We start from the raw sequence: 18,132 nt of genomic DNA, 5'->3' as shown, positions 1-18,132 counted from the left end.
TCAGGGCAGTAAACATATGCTGCAGAGACTGAGAAGTTAGTCCTGGATGTGGTTCCTCGTTTTCAGTTTTGTGAATAGAGTAGCGTATGTCCAATCACCCCCAGGAAAGCATATCTTCTGCATCCCAAATTTGCTTGTCTCCGGTGGGTCTCATTCACATTAGCAGCCAGAATCATATCTCACAAAGCAGATTGGACCCTGATAAGCAACAGCCCAACTTTTTGGGTTTTTTTTTTTATACATATAGAAACTGAGTACTGGAGACAAAGATTGGGACTAACATTTAACTGCCAAGCTCTAAGGTAAGTCCTTATAAATTGTCAAAGTATAGTTTTCCAGAACTTAAGAACATGACTTACATTAAATACATAATGAATATTTATCAAAGATTTCTTTAACTCCTTATCGAAAGTACCAGCAAGGTAGAAAACCTGGTTCAAAGAGCATTAGAGGACGAGAGATTTATTCAGTCAGCCAGTAAGGGAGCCCTAAAATAAGTTTAAGAAGTTATTCAAAATTGATTAGTGTCCTATAGGTCAATAAAGCTGTGTAACTTCGAAGGTTATCTTTTTCGACCAGACAGAAATCATTTGCAGCTTACCGTATTCTACAAATTAATCTCTAGCTGCAGAGTCTAGGACCTAATGAATAGAAACAAGTAAATCAAACAAACTTGGAGTTCTTCTGGAAATGAGATGACCTCTGGGTAGATTTGGTAGACAGTGCCCTGCGTGACCAAAAAAAAAGGGGGGGGGGTGATACAGTCATCTTTTTGCCTTTATTTCCAAGTTTTAGATAATTTTTCTTAGTAAATATCTAGTTTAATCTCTGAGAACCCAAGATATAAGTATCAGTACTCTACTTGAAGACCAGCAAACTTTGAGAAATTAGAGGTAAAAATCACAGAGCTCAAATCTTGTGGAGTAGTGAAGAGCACACAGTCATCTTCATTACCTACCTAGACTTAAAAAATATATATCCAGCTATATTTTATGTTATGTTCACTTATTTAACAAATACTGAATAAATAGCTTCTATGTATCAGGCACTCTGCTAGTGCAGAGAATTCAGTCGTGAGTGGGAAAGACTCATTTCCAGCCCTTAGGGGCACATCATAGTAGGGAAGATGCACATTCAACAAATAAATACAAGGATGGTGAGAATTGCAATTTTAAGGAGCCACAGATGTACAGAGCTTTACCTTGCTGTTCAGGGACAGTTTCCTGAAGGAGATGACCTTTTACTTGAGTTTAATATTAAAATTGGAGTGGGACCTGGGAGGTAAAACATTGCAGATAAGTACTAAAGTTCTGCGTTTAGACTGTTTGTCCCTGAATGAGTATTTCCCAGTTGCTTAATTCAAATAAGAACTCTGGATTTTAAAGAAGTGAAATGAATTTTCATGGAGTTTCAGCTTAAATTCTTCCCAGTTGTAAATTATATAGTGATAAAAGATAAAGAGGGATGGGAGAAATGAGGAGAAACATGGAAGTGGGAAAAGAGGACAACTTTGCAGTCATGTGCTTGAACTAGTTTTCAAGACCAAATGTTACAATTTTGGAAAGTTTTGAGCTAGGTCATGTCATATTGTGGCCTAAGATCCATCATGGTAGAAATATTTACATCATGGAAACCATAAAATGCTACAAATCAGGGTTCTTCTCCCTGCCCTACAGAGACCTGGTTGTTAGAGCTTTACTAGCACATCACTGGCAGCTTTCCTGAGAGGAAATTTAAAGCCAGAGGTTTACTTATCATTACAATTAACTGCTTCCCATCTCTGCCATTTATACATTTTTTAAGATTGGAAAATGTCTCTGTAGAATAAAGGGGTTGTGGTAGCCACATACTCTAACTCTTAGTTCAACAACGAATCCCTTCTAAACAGCCAAAGGCTCTCAATGACAAGAATCTCTGCATCAAAGGGCAACCTAATCCATTCTCCAAAAGTTCCAAATAATAGAAAGTCTGTCCTTCTGTTGCCCCTACATCAGCTTTCCTATACTTTCTATCTCATGCTAGCTTAGTCTTCTGGAACTGTATAGAAAAATCTACTCTCTATTTCCCATACAGTTGAGGACTATTCAATCCATGTGCAAGAGAGTAGGAAAATGCCTTTTATCCTGTATAAAAATATACCATACTTCATTCAGGAAGTAGTATTTCTTGCAAGGGCTCTCAACTTCAGCTGTGCCTCAGAGGTGTTCTGAAGTTTCTAAACTTGTACACACAAGCTTGAGTCTCCACTCCCAGACATTCTGAGTGAGTGGATTAGTGGAGCTGCTGGCATCAAGAGTTTCTACAAGCTTCATGGGCATTACTGATACAAAGGCTGAGCCCCCAAATTTATTGACTTTCTTGGCTGCTATAGACCCAAGGTCCAGTGATTTATAAAAAAGAAGGTTCTGGGGTGCTCGGATGGTTCAGTTGGTTAAGTGTCTGACTCTTGATCTTAGCTCAGGTCTTGATCTCAGAGTCATGAGTTGGAGCACTGCATTGTAGAGCCTACTTAAAAAAAGAAGAAGAATGTTCCTCTCTTTAGAAGTCTGGTGAGAAGAACAGACATAAGACTCCACGCTTTACATTAATATTTATAATAAATGCCAAGAGGCAGGGGATGAAGGAATTCTAAGAAGAGGGTGTCTAGCTTGGAGACTGGGGGAAGCCATCAGAAGGAGAGGGCCTTATGCAGCATTTTGATAGACAAGTAAGGTTTAACCAAGTAAAGAAGATAAAAAGGAAAGCCCTTTAAGTAACATTCATAGCCCCCAAAGATCAAGGCATAAGTGGAATTATGAAGACTTACAGAAAAATGAAAATTGAATTATTATTAACCAATTACAGGGGCATTATTCTACATATAACAAAAACATGTTGTTCTCTGATTGCAGACAAATATTATAGGACATCAAAAAAGGGATTTTCTTCAAAGATATTTCAGTAATATTCCATGGAGTCTACCTACGTGCTTACCAAGGCATGAAATAAACACTGCTTGTATTTTGATAGTCTGATTCAACTTGAGGTTCATGCTCTTGGCTGCTTCCAAAAGGAACTGAAACTATGTCTCTGTCAAATGCAATTGGGGTAATGAAATCACTAATGCCTTTAAAATATCAGTAACACGAAATCTCACAGGAGGGAATGGAGTCAATGATAAGTGTCATTTTAATAAGCCAGAACTCATTTATGGGTACGTAAAGGTCCCTGGAACCTCTGCATTACCCAGCTGGTTTATATTACCATGAGGTGCTAGAACTCAAAAACACTGATGGCTTTTTATTCTTTTCTGCTTCTGAATTTCAGGACAAGCGTTAGTAGCAGGATTTTCTCTTCTTCCTTGTGCAGGCTTAGGTCTGTGTTTTGTGTGTGCTGCTATATTTGAGTTCCTTTATAGAAAATCTGACTGTGTGTGTGTGTGTGTGTGTGTGTTTAATTAGTATATTTTTTGAAGCAGTTTTAGGTTTACAGAAAAATTGAGTGGAAAGTACACAGTTCCCACATACTCAGTACTCCCTCCCCACAACAGTCTCCCCTGTTACCCGCATCTTGCATGACTGTGGTACATTTGTCCCAAGTGATGAGCCTCTGCTGGTACATTTGTATTAATTAAAGTCTATCATTTACATTACTTAGGATTTACACTGATGTTTTTAGTATTTCCCAGTTGCAGAGCACCTTCTGACTTTGTCCCATTTTTTCTCTCTGCAATTCTGCATCACAAATGGAGATTGTCAGGAGCAGTTAAGGTCTCCACATCCTTCCAAACATTCCAGCAGCCTGAAGAGTGAACTGCCGATCAATCATACCTCCCCTGGCTATTCCTGATGGACAGAGCAAGGCTCTTCTCTAAACCAGCTTCGGCAAAGCTCCCAGTTTCAGTTCGGGAGGTGTTACGTTAGAAAATCTTCCATAACCTATTCATAGACCTCATTCAGATTCTTTTTTTCTGGAAATAGTTGCTACTGATAAGCTCACTATTAAACCTCATAAGACTCTGAATGGTATTTAGTGATTTCGTGATTTCATATGCCGTGCTGGTCTTTTTAATCTGAGCTTCAGTCAAATGGAACTATCTGCTGTTTCATTTGCAATAGGTAGTGGTGACTTTATTTTTGGACAGCTCTGTTGTGCGTGCTCAGTGCTTATACTGAGAGAAGCCTCTAATCTTCTTTCTTCTTCTTGTTCGTCTTCTTTTTATTTTGTCAACAGAATCTAAAATATAAATGGACAAAAAAGAATTCTTCCTGTGTTCTCTCAACGAGGCCCCACACTTTCTCGTCTCTCATCTTTCCTTGTTTTGTACTCCCATCCTAGATTGCCCTTCTCATCTCTCTTGCCCTGCCACTCCCTCTTGTTCTGACAATCCTCTCTCTGCCAACTGAGATTCTAGACATTATTCAAAATCCTCTTCTTTTCAGATGCCGCAGCTTGCATGAAACATTATCCTGATTCTGCAGTGAACCTGAGAACTCATTACTGTTCCCTGATCCTGCACGCTTTCGAATCATGTCACTCCCTTTCATAAAACACTTCCATGGTTTCCCATCCAGCTTTGAATTAAACCCGGGTTCCGTACTTTGGCGTGCACAAAGTCCTGCACCTTCCTCTAGAGGGTCAGTCTATACCACTCTCCTCTTGGCCAACGACCTTGCAGCATTTATAGCTGGTCAGCTTCACTGGTTCACTGATTAACACTGGTTCTGAGTGTGTTCCATAAACCTGTAGGGTGATATTCTTAATAATAATACTAAGATGTTATTTCCTTTTTCCCCAACTGTAGTGACATTTGCACTAATGATACAAAAGTAGTGGTGAGTATAACTTCTGGTGTCTTGGCACAAACCAAGGTAGTGGTGCCAGACCACACTAGTCATTGTCTTCCTCATAGCAATGAGCTCACTGAAAACTATCACTGAATATTCTTCATGATAAAGCTGTAGAAATTATTAACTGTGTTAAATTTTGACTCAAAGTACACATTCTTTTAATATTTTGTAGAAGGAAATGGTAAATAAACATCAAGCACTTTTGTGTAACAAAGGGCAGGCAGCGGTTGTCTTGTGGAAAGGGACTTGCATTATTGAGTTGCCAAACTGAACTACTCATTTTTTTTAAATGGAACATCAATTTTACTTGAAAGAAGAACTGACAGACAAACGAAGGTTATTCAAACTTAGGCATTTCCCAGATGTTTTCTGGAAAATGAAGGAAGGGAGCCTGTTACTTCAAGAAAAACAGCTGACAGTATTTTTTGCCAATGATAAAATGTGAGCTTTCAATCCATCGCTATAAGCTTGACAGTTTTCCAACACTCAAGGACTTTTTTTGTCATATCAGTGGTGATTTTAAGTAATATGATATTTTACATATTATGTAATATAATGTGTCGATATTTGAAATATTTGCATAACTCAATGATCTAGTGTTTTCCATATGACCAAGGTATGGTATTTAAACCAACATGCATGAGTAAAAGATTCTTTCAAAAAAATAGTGAATTTTAATGTAATAGAGTACAACAAATTCATTACTATGGTTTTCAATTTCACACTACAACTAACCTTTAAAAAAATACCACTGGTTGAGCATTGGGATAATATCAAAGAAGACTCCCCATATCTATCTGAACATTTATTAAAATATTTTTCCTTTCCAGCAACGTATCTGTGGGAGCCCAGATTCTTTTCACATATTTCACCAAAACAGCATATCACAACAGATTGAATGCAAAAACAGATAGGAGATTCCAGTGGCCTTCTATTAATCTCTGAAGGAGATTTGCAATACTATGAAATGGTGCCTTTCATTTCACGAATATTTGTTTTGGAAAATATAGTTATTTTCATAGAAATTGGTTATTTAGATTAACATGTAATGAATTTATTGTTATTCTTAATGAATAATACATACTTTAAACTTCCTAGTTTTGATATCTATTACAGTACATATCAATAGATGTAACTTGCATAAACAGAAGCTGTTTATAATCTTCAATAAATTTAAGAGTGTAAAGAGGCATGAAACCAAAATATTTGAGAACTGTCCCCCTGCTAGAACACCCCTTAATGAGGACGTTAGGCCTAAAACTCTGAATTTAACCACCTGTCAGAAGAATCTAGGTGAATATTGCCTGAGTGCCTCCAAATTGGAAGAGTATATTCGTATTTAAAAAAAAAAAAAACTACATGTATTTTGTTCAGGGTAGGACATGTGATCCAACTTTTCAGATGCTCCGTGGTGTGTGTGTAGGGATCTCTTGCTCCTGTTCTTTTCCCACCTCTATCCTTTCTCTCCTCTGATCTCGTCTCCCATCCAGCTGTTAGCCTGATTCAGTTTCTAGATTGTTTTCTTAATTTTTCCTTCTGCTAAGTAATTGTTTTCTGAAAGAATCCAAGCTTAACCAATGTTTAATGTTGTCTGCAAGGTCACTTTCATGTAGGTCATAGAATCCTCTGCCTGTTTTTTCTTTTGAAATTGGTCTTCAGGAGTAACATGGCTACTTGTTCTCTCTATTACTTAATGATTTAAAAATTTGAGTTAGTTTTTATTTTTTTTTATTTTTTTTTAATTTTTATTTATTTATGATAGTCACAGAGAGAGAGAGGCAGAGACACAGGCAGAGGGAGAAGCAGGCTCCATGCACCGGGAGCCCGATGTGGGATTCGATCCCGGGGCTCCAGGATCGCGCCCTGGGCCAAAGGCAAGCGCCAAACCACTGCGCCACCCAGGGATCCCTTGAGTTAATTTTTAAAAAGTAGTAAGTAACTTAAAGATATTCAGTGACTACTCATCTAAAAATATTTTTTAAATGAGCAAGAACTTTTATAGTAGATTTTAAATTCTTTTCTAAAAAAGCACTTCCTAAAATGTGGTAGATGTATGCAAAGTGATAGTACCTATCAATTTTAACTATAGCTAGCCCATAAAGTCTATGATTTCACAGATATTATTCCTTAGAATAAGTTTCAATTTTAAAAAAAAAAATGAAGTGACTTGCAATATAGTCAAGGCAAAATTTAAAGTAAATTATAGTACAGTTGATATTTGAAAACAGTATTATTTGAATGGCTGAAGCTGGTGAAATCATGTTGCAAAGAGAATTCCCAGGTTACGGCTTATTGCACCTCTCCCACATTTGCCCCTTCAACTTCCACTTCAGAATTATTCAGTGGTAGTTTCCCATGATGAAGGCTTTCAGATGGATTTTTCATTTTTTGCTCAACCCAGATGAGTGAAACTTTCATGAAACACCTTTTCCAGAATGTATTATGCAAATGTCCATAATACAGAAGGTGAGAAGAATTTTATGTAAATAAGTAAATATTTGGTTAGGATGATACAATTTCTAGATTTCTTAAAATCAAGACTTCATTTAGGGCAGACGGTATTTTAATCTGGTTGGAGGAAGAGGCTATCTTATTTTTTAATGAATTTAATGGACCAATAAAAACTTTTGGTAACCTTCAAAGAAAAGGAAATTAAATAAACATTCCTCTCACCTCTCTAGGCTAACTTATGGTTTCTAAAGTGCTTGTTGAGTTGATGTTCCTATCAGCTTTCTATAATGAAGTAGAATTTTAAAAACTACTTTTCCCCCAAATAATGATTTTTTTCTTAAAAAGAAAAAGCACACAGAGAAAGACAAATACCATATGATTTCACTTACATGTGGAATCAGAAAAAAAATGAACAAATAAAAAAGGCAGAACAGACCTATAAATAGAACAGATTAGACTGATGGTTGCCAGGAGGGAGGGGGTTGAGGTTATGGGCAAAATTGGTGAAAAATACAGGGTTCCAGTTATGGAATAAGTCAGGGGAATAAAAGATACAACATAGGGAATATAGTCAATGGTATTTTAATAGTGTTGTATGGTGACAGATGGTAGCTACACTTGAGATGAGCACAGCATCAGATACTGACTTGTTGAATCACTATGTTATACACTTGAAACTAAAATAACACAGTGTGTCAACTCTACTTCAAGTTTTTAAGAAAGGAAAAGCATAGCTCATGCTATTAGGTTGTAATATACAAAGCTGACCTTTTACATTAGAAATGACTTTAGTTATGGGTGTAACTAGAACATCTTCTTACACCCCAAAACAATTTTCTACTACCTGTTGCCTATGCTTAGGATGCTACCATTTTAGATTCATATTTTTAGGGTAAATATTGCTTCTCCCTCTTTTATAATACAGTTGCCGTTGTGATAGGAGGCACTCTAAGTGATACACAAGTTAGTAAGAATGCTTACTTTTATGCCTAGAGAAAGCCCAGGGTAGCTTATTGGGAGAGCCTTTGGCGGCATATAAAAGGAAACACTATGATTTGAACAAAAAAAAAAGACATTTTTTCTTGCATCATAAGAAAGGCAGAATTAGGTGTTTACAAACATATGCTTAACTCCTCAAAGGTATAAGGGCCAACATCTCTGTGATGCTCTTGGCCCAAGGAAAGGGTTATATCGGTAGCAGTTTCCTTTTTATAAGGATTTTATTGAAAAACAGGGTTTCCAGAAGATCCCGAGTAGCTGTCTGCCCTGTTGCATGTCTGCATACAGCTGGAAGGGAGGTGGGAAAAGTATTTGGCTTTTCAGCCTCTAAAATGGTAGGAACAAGGAAGAGGGGATGAAGAATACCACATCAGAGAAACTTCAAAAGACTGAATAAACAAAGGGGAATACGGTGTTGAAGAAGATAAAAGATGAATGAATGAAAGGAAAAAGGCAAAACTAAATCATAATATCATAATAATACTTCTTATCATTTTTATTAACCAAATCTATACTCTATGCCAGGTACTATGCTATCTGCCTTCTATACATGATCTCACCCAGTCCTCACAAAAATCTTGTAGATCTCCTATTTGCAGAGAAGAAAACAAAAGTTAACTACTTGGCCAAAGACTTGTGTTAAAGCCAAGATTTGGCCTGTGCTTGCTCTGACTTTGGCATTGACTCTCTAGAGACCAGCCCTTAGAACATACGAGTTCCTCTTCCTGATACATCCCATATAGTGCTTCTCCAGAATGTGCACTGCATTACAAACTGCCTGAAATGTAGTGGGAATTTTCAGGCCTTGCTTAATGAGGTGGACCCAACCAAGAATGCTGGAATAGTGCCAGCAGAGCCTGCTGCAGCTCTTTCCTCTGCAATAATTACCTTTCTTCTTTTCAAGTTTTCTGCTCTTGGAACTCATTACTTCAATTCTGAGTCTGATCTGATGCACAAGTGGCTTCTATACATATTGAATGCTTTGAGATGGACTTCTATTTTAGGAGAGTTCTGTTTATAAGTGGCCCATAGAAGGCTGTTTGTCTATTTAGAGTTGTCCTGTCAGCTTCTCTGGGTCAATTATTTCAGTGTGTTCCTGCAAGGTCACCTGCAGTGGCCTATCTAGGTCAGTTAACTTTAAACCAGAGATAAACCCACAAATTGGTTCTGAGACTGGCTGTTTATGTGAATTCCTAAGAGAAATATTCATTCGCACATATTGTCGCCCAAAGGATGCTAAGGAATCAAAGATGAAGATGTGATCCCTGACTACCGTGTAAGAAAACTGAAAGCTAAGATTGTGTCTTGGTCATTTCATATCTCCAGAGCCTAACATGGTGCCTGGTGTACATTAAACACTTGATAAAGTTTGTGCTTTCATTCAACAAATATTTGATTAGAGACCATTGTGTACCAAGCAGTAGAAACACAGCAATAAATAACATAGATGCAGCTCTTGTACACATGAAACATGTGTTCTTAGGGGGAGATAAGGAATGAAAAGCAAGCATGATTTTAAAATAGGGAAGGTCCAAATGTCCATCAACAGGAAAATCAATAAATAGTAGTAGAGTCAGCCAATGGAATACTACCCAGCAGTGTAGATGAACAAATTGTTGATACCCCAGCCACATGGCAGGATCTCATAACGCATGACTGCGCTGACATCAAGTTCAAAACCAGGAAAAACTCATCTATGATGGTAGAAATCAGGCTAGTGGTCACTTTTGGAGAGGGGCAATGATATGAGGGATGGGCAGGGGCTTCTAAAGGTCCAGATAATGTTCTTTATCTTGATGGGAGAATTGCTTCACAAAGTGAAGATTTCTCAGGCTCTCTGCTTATGACATCTATTTTTCCATATGCATGTTATAATTCAATTAAATAAACTTATCTTCAAGAAGTTAAATGCTGACTGTGATAATGGCTATAAGGGCATTTCATGAGGTCCAAGGCAGCATGATAGACATTAGCTTTGGCGATCACTACTGTAGATAAAGTGGTCAGGGAAGACTTTCCTATGAGATGCTAGGCATGCTGAGCCCTAAGGGTGAGTAGGTGGCAGCCAGGGGAAGAGCATCCCAGGCAGGGGGAATGGCATGTGCAAAGGCTCTCAGGGAAGAAGCATTGGGGCACACTTAAGTGAACAGAGGCCAATGTGGCTGGAGCGGAGTAAGTGGAGAGCAGAGGTAGACAAAACAAAGATAGTAGCAGATAGAGGTTACATCATGCAGGGTCTCAAGGCCATTTAGTTTATGGTCTGCCCTGTATCATCTGACTCTTCTTTTGCTCCCGGCAGCCTGCTAAGATCCCTAGCATGTTCATCTTCCCATCTTTTTTTTATCTTTCCAGCAACCTTGGGAGTAGGCCATAAAATCTCTATTTTATAAGTGAAGAACCAAGACTTGGAGAAGTTAGTTTGCCCAGGGTTACCCTTGGAAATGAGTATTATCATCAGGATTTGAACCCACGTCTCTTTGACCCCAAGGCTATGTTCTCAATTCCTGACTCCTGACCCTGCCTCTGAGCACTGGCATCTAAATAAACTTCTACTTGGCAGTATGACACATGTACCCTTAGGACTGTGAACAAAATACTGAGGAAATAGCCAACTCCACCCAAAGTCTGGGAAGGAGCATGTGGGCTAGATTTTGAAGACACATCTGGAATTTTCTTGCAGGCATGCTTTCTCAAGGGAACAGTAATGTGTAAAGCCTCAAAGCTGAGGATTAATCATCACAGCAGCTACTGTTTACAATCATTCATATTGTGCCAGGTTCTGCAGTGAATATTTCACTTGTCTCCAGTTAATTTTCACAACAATCCTATGAGGTCAGCATTGGCCCTGTTTTACAAATGAAAAACTGAAGTGTAGAGAGTTTAGTCATTTGCCCAGTGAGACACAGTGAGTGAGGTGACTAAATAAATGTTTTGTTTGTTTAGTTAGGGGTGAGAAAAATAGTGAACATGGACTGGCAGGCATCTCAACCCAGACATAAAACAAAAAAAAAAACCAACCAAACAAACAAACAAACAAAAAACAAAAAAAAGAAAACAGACATAAGCATAGCTCTGCCTCTGTAATCTGTGCCCCTGACTCTCCTACTGGGAGCTTGAGGTATCCAGGGAAGTGGGAAGGGGGACTGTGGGGTTTCATGATCCTTGTTCTCCAAATTTAACTGACATTAATGTTTCTGAAGGCCTTCTCATTTTTTTTTTTAAGATTTTATTTGTTTATCCATGGCAGACACAGAGAGATGCAGAGAGAGGCAGAGACACAAGCAGAGGGAGAAGCAGGCTCCATGGCAGGGAACCCAACTTAGGACTCGATCCTGGGTCTCCAGGATCACGCCCTGGGCTGAAGGCGGTGCTAAACCGCTGAGCCATCCAGGCTTCCCCAGGCCTTCTCCTTTTAAGCATTTTATAAGAATGTGTTTTTTTCCTTTTCATCTAGACTACAAGGCCCCTGAGGACAATCCCTTATTTTTCTGGACTCCCCGTTGCCTTACCCTGGCCTTGAGATCAGAGGCTGAGTTGTTTTGTTGACCACTGAAACCTCAGGGTGGTGGGTAGGGCCAGGCAGGTAGCAGATGCTCTGTAAATGTTTCCTGAAGAACTGAGCACTCTGCTTATTTAACAAAGGTTAGAGTGATAATAGATTTGGCTTGGGTCAACAATCAATTCTTAACATTCACATGGTGTGTACTTACTTTTATTTCAATTACTTGAGATTTAAAGCAAAAGCAAGGTGTGTTGGTGGCCACTTCCTCTCCTGCTCCATTACCTCACCGAATCCCACTCCCATAGTCATGCAGAGCTGGTATTGACCCAATGTTGGAAGGAATTCTGAATATAAATTCTGTGAGGTTCCTTGGTTGGTGCTATTCTGTGAGGATTTGTGACTTAGGCAGTTAAGGCTGGTCTGCTTAAAAGAAATTTATGTTATGATGTCATTTTTATGAGAAAAACAACTGGTACCTTATAACTCAGTTGAAATGTTTTCAAATGCACACAAATAACTACGATTTTTCTGTACAGGTCCAACAATACTAGTACCACTGGATCAGACCAGGAAAGCCTACGTGGCTTAGTAGTAAGTTCATTCCAATCTCTAGGCCTGGCTGTCCAATGCAGTATCCACCAGCCACATGTGGCTATTGGACACTGTCAGTGTGGTGATTCTGAATTGAGATATACTGTGGGTGTAAAATAACATCAGACTTCAAAAATATAGTACAAAGAAAGATTGTAAAATATCTCATTAATCATTTATATAATAATTATCTGTTGAAATAATATTTTTGACATATTGGCTTCAACAAAGTACATTAATATTTATTTCACTTGTTTCTTTTTGCTTTTTAAAATGTGACTTCCAGAAAATGTGAAATTATATATGTGGCTAACCTTGGACAGTGGTGCTCTAGAATGTGACAAATATCAATCTGGTAAAAATCTGCCTCTTTTATATCTGCCCCTGACTTCAGTAGTCCTGCTTTTCCCAGAGTTACACACTTAGTTAGCTAAAGCACCCACTTCCCATCTCTGTACATTCTCAAAACCCTACTTCATTTCCCAATGAAGTCAAAATTCAAGCCAGCCTTCAGTCTGGTATAGGTCTAACCATTATTTTCTCCTGGCAAGACTTGTATTGATTCTAATGATGAAAGGACTTTAAATGTATATAGAAACTCATAATTTTTAAAAAGAATTCATATTATGTTATCAAATAGCTATGAGTATGCCAAGGCAGAAATTAGGATTATCACCATTTTCCAAGTGAGAAGCCTAAGGATGATACCACATTTATTTATTTAAACCCAGCCCTATTCCAGAATGGTTTTTAAAACTCTGGCCAATTCAGAGAATGTAAGTGGCTTTTCCAAGATGACACAATGGTTGATAGAACTGAGACTGGAATTATCTTCTTTCTCTTTCTTCTACAATAGTGGTTCTGAGACATAGCATCCCACGATCAGTTGATAAAGTATATCTTTTTATAAATAATAATAAAAACAGCAAAGTTCTTAGCTGACTTTCTTTTTATATAAATTAGAACTGATTAAAAGATATTCAAAAATAATTTCTCTTTCATACACTGCATTCATTTTTTTTTTTAAACAAGCACTTGTGGAGTGCCTGTCTCATGCAAAGCACTAACTTGGCTCTGGGGAAACATCCATGAACAAATAACAAGAGAGACATATCATCTAACAAATTTAATCATAAGTAACAAGTAATAAGCATAAAGGGCTGTGGAATCTATTCTCTTAATAACTTTCAAGTATATTATTATACAGTACTGTTAATTATAGTCACCATGCCATATATTAGATCCTCATGACTTACACCTTAGAGTTGGAGGTTGTATGGTTTGGTCAACATCACCCCATTTCCCCCATCCCTTAGGCCTTTCTTGGCAACTACCATTCTACTCTCTATTTCTGCAAATTCAACATTTTCTAGAATCCACATACAAGTGAGAACATACAGTATTTGTCTTTCTCTTTCTAACTTACTTCATCTAGCATAATACCTTTTAGGTCCATCCATGTTATTACAAATGGCAAGATTTCTTTTTTTTTTTTTTTATGGCTGAATAATCATTGTGTGTGTGTGTATGTGTGTGTGACATTTTCTTTATCCACTCATTCATCGATGATCTCTTGGGTTGTTTCCATGTCTCAGCTCTTGGGAATAATGCTGCACTGAATGTAGGGGTGTTGCTATTTCCTTCATGTAGCCTCTCCCTTTCCTTGAGATATATACCCCACAGTGGAATTGCTGGATCACATAGTACTTCCATTTTTAATGTTTTGAGGAAACTCCATACATTTTTCCAGAGTGGCTACACCAATTTACATTCCCACCAAGAGTATGGAACAAGGGTTCCATTTTCCCTATAGCCTCGCTAGCATTTGTTATCTCTTGTTTGTTTTTTATGATAACTGTCAAACAAGTATGAATTGAGGGATGCCTGGGTGCCTCAGTGGTTAAGCATCTGCCTGGTCGGGATCAGGTCGGGATCCCAGGGTCCTGGGATCAAGTCCCACTTCAGGCTCCCCACACGGAGCTTCTGCTTCTGCCTCTGCCTGTGTCTCTGCCTCTCTCTGTGTCTCTCATGCATAAATAAATAAGATCTTAAAAAAATAACAGATATGAGGTGATATCTCATTGTGGATTTTATTTGCATTTCCCTGATAAATGATGTTGAGTATCCTTTCATTTTACCTATTGGCAATCTGTATAACTTCTTTGGAAAAATGTCTAATCAAGTCCTCTTCCCCTTTTTTCATTGGATATTTTTTTGGTATTAAATGAATTCCTTATATATTTTGTATATTAACCCCTTACCCATAAATGGTTGACAAATACTTTCTCCCATTCCATAAATTGCTTGTTGTTTCTTTTGCTGTGCAGATTATTAGCTTGATGCACTCCCACTTCTTGATTTTTGCTGTTGTTGCTTGAGCTTTCATGTCATACCCAAAAACTCATTGCCAAGACCCATGCCAAGGAGTTTTCCCCCTATGTTTTCCTCTAACAGTTTTACAGTTTGAGGTCTTATATTTAAGTCTTTAATGCACTTAAGTGAATTTTTGTGAGTGGTATAAGATAGAGTCCAATTTCATTCCCTTGTATGTGAATATCCAGTTTTTCCAATATCATGTGTTGAGTATTCTGTCCTTTTCCCATTGAGTATCTTGGTGCCCTTGTCAATTTTCATTGCCTATATATCTCAGGTTTGGTTTTAGGTGTCTGTTTTTATGCTGATACTGTTTTGATGACTAGAGCTTTGTCAAGCAGGATATTTCAGGCCACCTGAAGGGCCTGTAATGGTGTGTTAAACAACTGTGTCTCACAGAATAAAAACAAAAACAAACAAACAAAAACACCTGACTTGTAGCATGTGCCAATTTCCATGGTATAAATATTTCTAGCCTGGCTTCCAATAGGTTGGAATGGTTGACAAATGTGGAGTTGGAAAGAGGTATATGGTAGCACCCATTATATGTCGCTTCCTACCATACAAATACAATAGATGCTAGTAACTTCAAAAGCACAGGTAATGTTAAAATAATCGGGAAGCAATGAATTTTGAGGATGTGTTACTTTTGTTTTCAATATAACTTATTTAACTATAATTTATACTCTCTTTTAATAAATAACCACCTCACAAAATTCCAGCAAATTTAACAGTCAGCTTCCAAGGGCCTGTACAAGATAGCTCTAGCACACCAACAGTTCTGGCATCTTCCACACAATCACAATCCTTGTTGAACAAGTCCTCACTGTTCCCTCTTCCTCTGTTCCTTACAGATCAGCAAACAACAGCTGCAGACAGTCAAGGACCGGTTTCAGGCTTTCCTCAATGGGGAAACCCAGATTGTGGCTGATGAAGCCTTCATGAATGCTGTCCAGAGTTACTATGAGGTAAGACTCACCATGCAGAAGAATGTCAAGACTGCTCAAGTCTGAAGCCCAGAATTTCCAGACTACTGTTCAGTGGGAACAGTAGCCTTGACCTCTTACAGGACCATTCCCCCCAGGGCAAAAGTGTTGATGACTGGTTATAATTTTAAGAAATAACAGCATTTTGTTTAGGAAAAAAAACAAAAACAAATCAAAGCCACTTGCTAACAAATCAAAGCCACTTGCTAACCAATTAACCAACAAGAAATTATATGCAAAGCACTTAGCACATTGCCTGCTTTATGTATAATTTCTTGTTTCATCTGTGTAATAGTCTCATGAGTTAGGTCCTAATATTATTCTCATTTATGAGTAAAGCAACTGAGGGTCAGAGAAGTTAGGCCCATTCCTCAAAGTCACACAGCTGTTAAAATGCTACAAACTAAGACTTGAACTGAATTGGGAGATCTTCCCTACCAACTACACCCTTTCTAAAGGATGTTAACATCTCCTAAGATGGTGCCTTCACTAGCTTCCTTTATCTTGCTGTTAAAATATCCTGAATATATATCACAAGTGAATTTTTACCACTAGACCTCAGGGGTTTATTTATCAGTTAAGTGATTTTGGAATTCTGATAGTATATTTAAATTTTATAATTATTCTTCCATAATGTGCACATTAGGTATTGTTTATACATTATTAATGAGGCAGATGTGCCATACCTTCCTTTGGGCCATGTTTACATGATGTGCATATTTTTTAAAAGTTACTATGTGTCATTAAAAGATATTTTACTATGCACTAATCTTTTTACATGTGAACCAGATACTCTCTTTATTTGGAATCCTGTCAATCCTCCAAATGACATCCATTGTCAAAGCTAGATTAAATCCATTAGAAACCAATCCCTCTGTGTTGAAAAACTCATGGCATCCTGCCATATGCAACTCAAAGTGATAACAATAAACTAAAATAAGTGTAAGGGAATCCAACAAACTGATTTTTTTCCCCGTAGGATAACTTTACTGATTTTCTTCCTTCTTTCCTTTCTGTTTTTAATTATTGGGTAGCAAATTATTTCCAAACAAAAAGATTGGTGTTCCTGCTTCACTGAGACTCCAAACACATGCATGCTTCCACGTATTGGGCACTCTAGTCCTCAATAGATGCTTAAAAAATGTTAGTTGATTGATTCAGTAAAATTCTCCTTCGTAATCTCTGAAGCACTTGGCTCGTTTCACAGAGCGTAGAGGAAGACTGCAATTAGATCTTGTGCAAATACTATTGATTGGTTTCCTAATTAGTGTTTAATAGTAAACAGTCTTTGTTTCTGTGGTGTTTGCTGGGTCCCGCTGCAGACTCATTTTACACATTTCCTCGATGAAGTTTCTGTTTGGATTTGTTTTAGAAGTTTGGTTCATTTTTATGTTTTATGTTTTTTGTTTTATGTTTTATGTTTTTCCCGTTTTACAAATAGCATTAATTATTGTCAATAGCATTAATTATTGTCAATAAGTATCAAACTTCTTTATCAGATGTGATGCAATATTTTATTTGAATTTAACAGAATGTGGAAATGAGATTCAGAACCATGATGATGGTATGGCAGTGAATAACCTGAATATGTTTAACAGAAGATTTTGTTGAGAAACTGCCAGGGAATGAAATTAATTCTCCTCCCTTTTTCAAGTTTTGAAAGCCAGTTCAGACAGGCAGACCCTCACCAATAATTTCTCCATGTTTAGAGTTATTCACCAGTTTGTAAATTTGTAGATTGCAAATCTTAATTAGAAAGCTCATTTGACTAATGACATAAATTAGAAGAAAGTGCCATTTCTATCTATTAATTAACTTTGAAAATTAATAGTCATCAATGTGCTAATGAGTCTCTGGAAATTACCATTATATCTATAGTGGTCCTGATATATTTTTTTTTCTGTAGCGGCTAGTTTATTTTAAAGAGCTTCTTTTTAGTTTGGTAAAAATACAGGCATTGTGAAATCATGAAGTAGGTAATATTAACATGTGAGTAACAGGAAATAATGTACCCCACATTATTGATTATTTACTGTATTCATTAGTAAACTTTAGAGAGTCTTGGGATGCCTTTTCTGGGAAATCTAATCTTCTAAAGCAAAGGTCCCCAATTAAGGGATCAAGATTAACAGTTTCCTTGAGAGAGCTCCAAGTTCATTACTCCTCCCTTTTTCCCTCTCCCTTCAATTTTGGGCAGTAGAAGAGGTAGGGTTTCTTTCTTCACCCTATTCCAGGATCCAGTGGCTTCCTTGTCAGTATCTATCTTGGTCAAGATTCTTTGGATTACAAGTGACAGACACCTAGGTCAAACTGGCTTAAGCCAAAAATGAGATTTATTCACTCAAGCAACTTAAAAGGCCAGGAATAGACCTGGTTTCAACTGTGGCTGGATGCAGAGACT

General features: G+C 37.6%; 1 protein-coding gene across 14 annotated transcripts in view; it reads left to right on the top strand.

Moving 5' to 3' along the window:
* CADPS (calcium dependent secretion activator) overlaps positions 1–18,132 on the top strand; it is a 459,187-nt gene that overhangs the window by 87,961 nt on the left and 353,094 nt on the right. For all 14 annotated transcript variants that reach the window (XM_041764526.1, XM_041764525.1, XM_041764524.1 and 11 more), the window contains exon 2: positions 15,600–15,713. In XM_041764526.1, the coding sequence (XP_041620460.1) occupies positions 15,600–15,713 (114 nt within the window). The remainder of the gene's footprint in view (positions 1–15,599; positions 15,714–18,132) is intronic.

This window comes from Vulpes lagopus, chromosome 7, assembly GCF_018345385.1.
Source record: "Vulpes lagopus strain Blue_001 chromosome 7, ASM1834538v1, whole genome shotgun sequence".
Classification (NCBI taxonomy): Eukaryota; Metazoa; Chordata; class Mammalia; order Carnivora; family Canidae; genus Vulpes; species Vulpes lagopus.
This window is presented reverse-complemented; position numbering and strand designations above follow the sequence as displayed.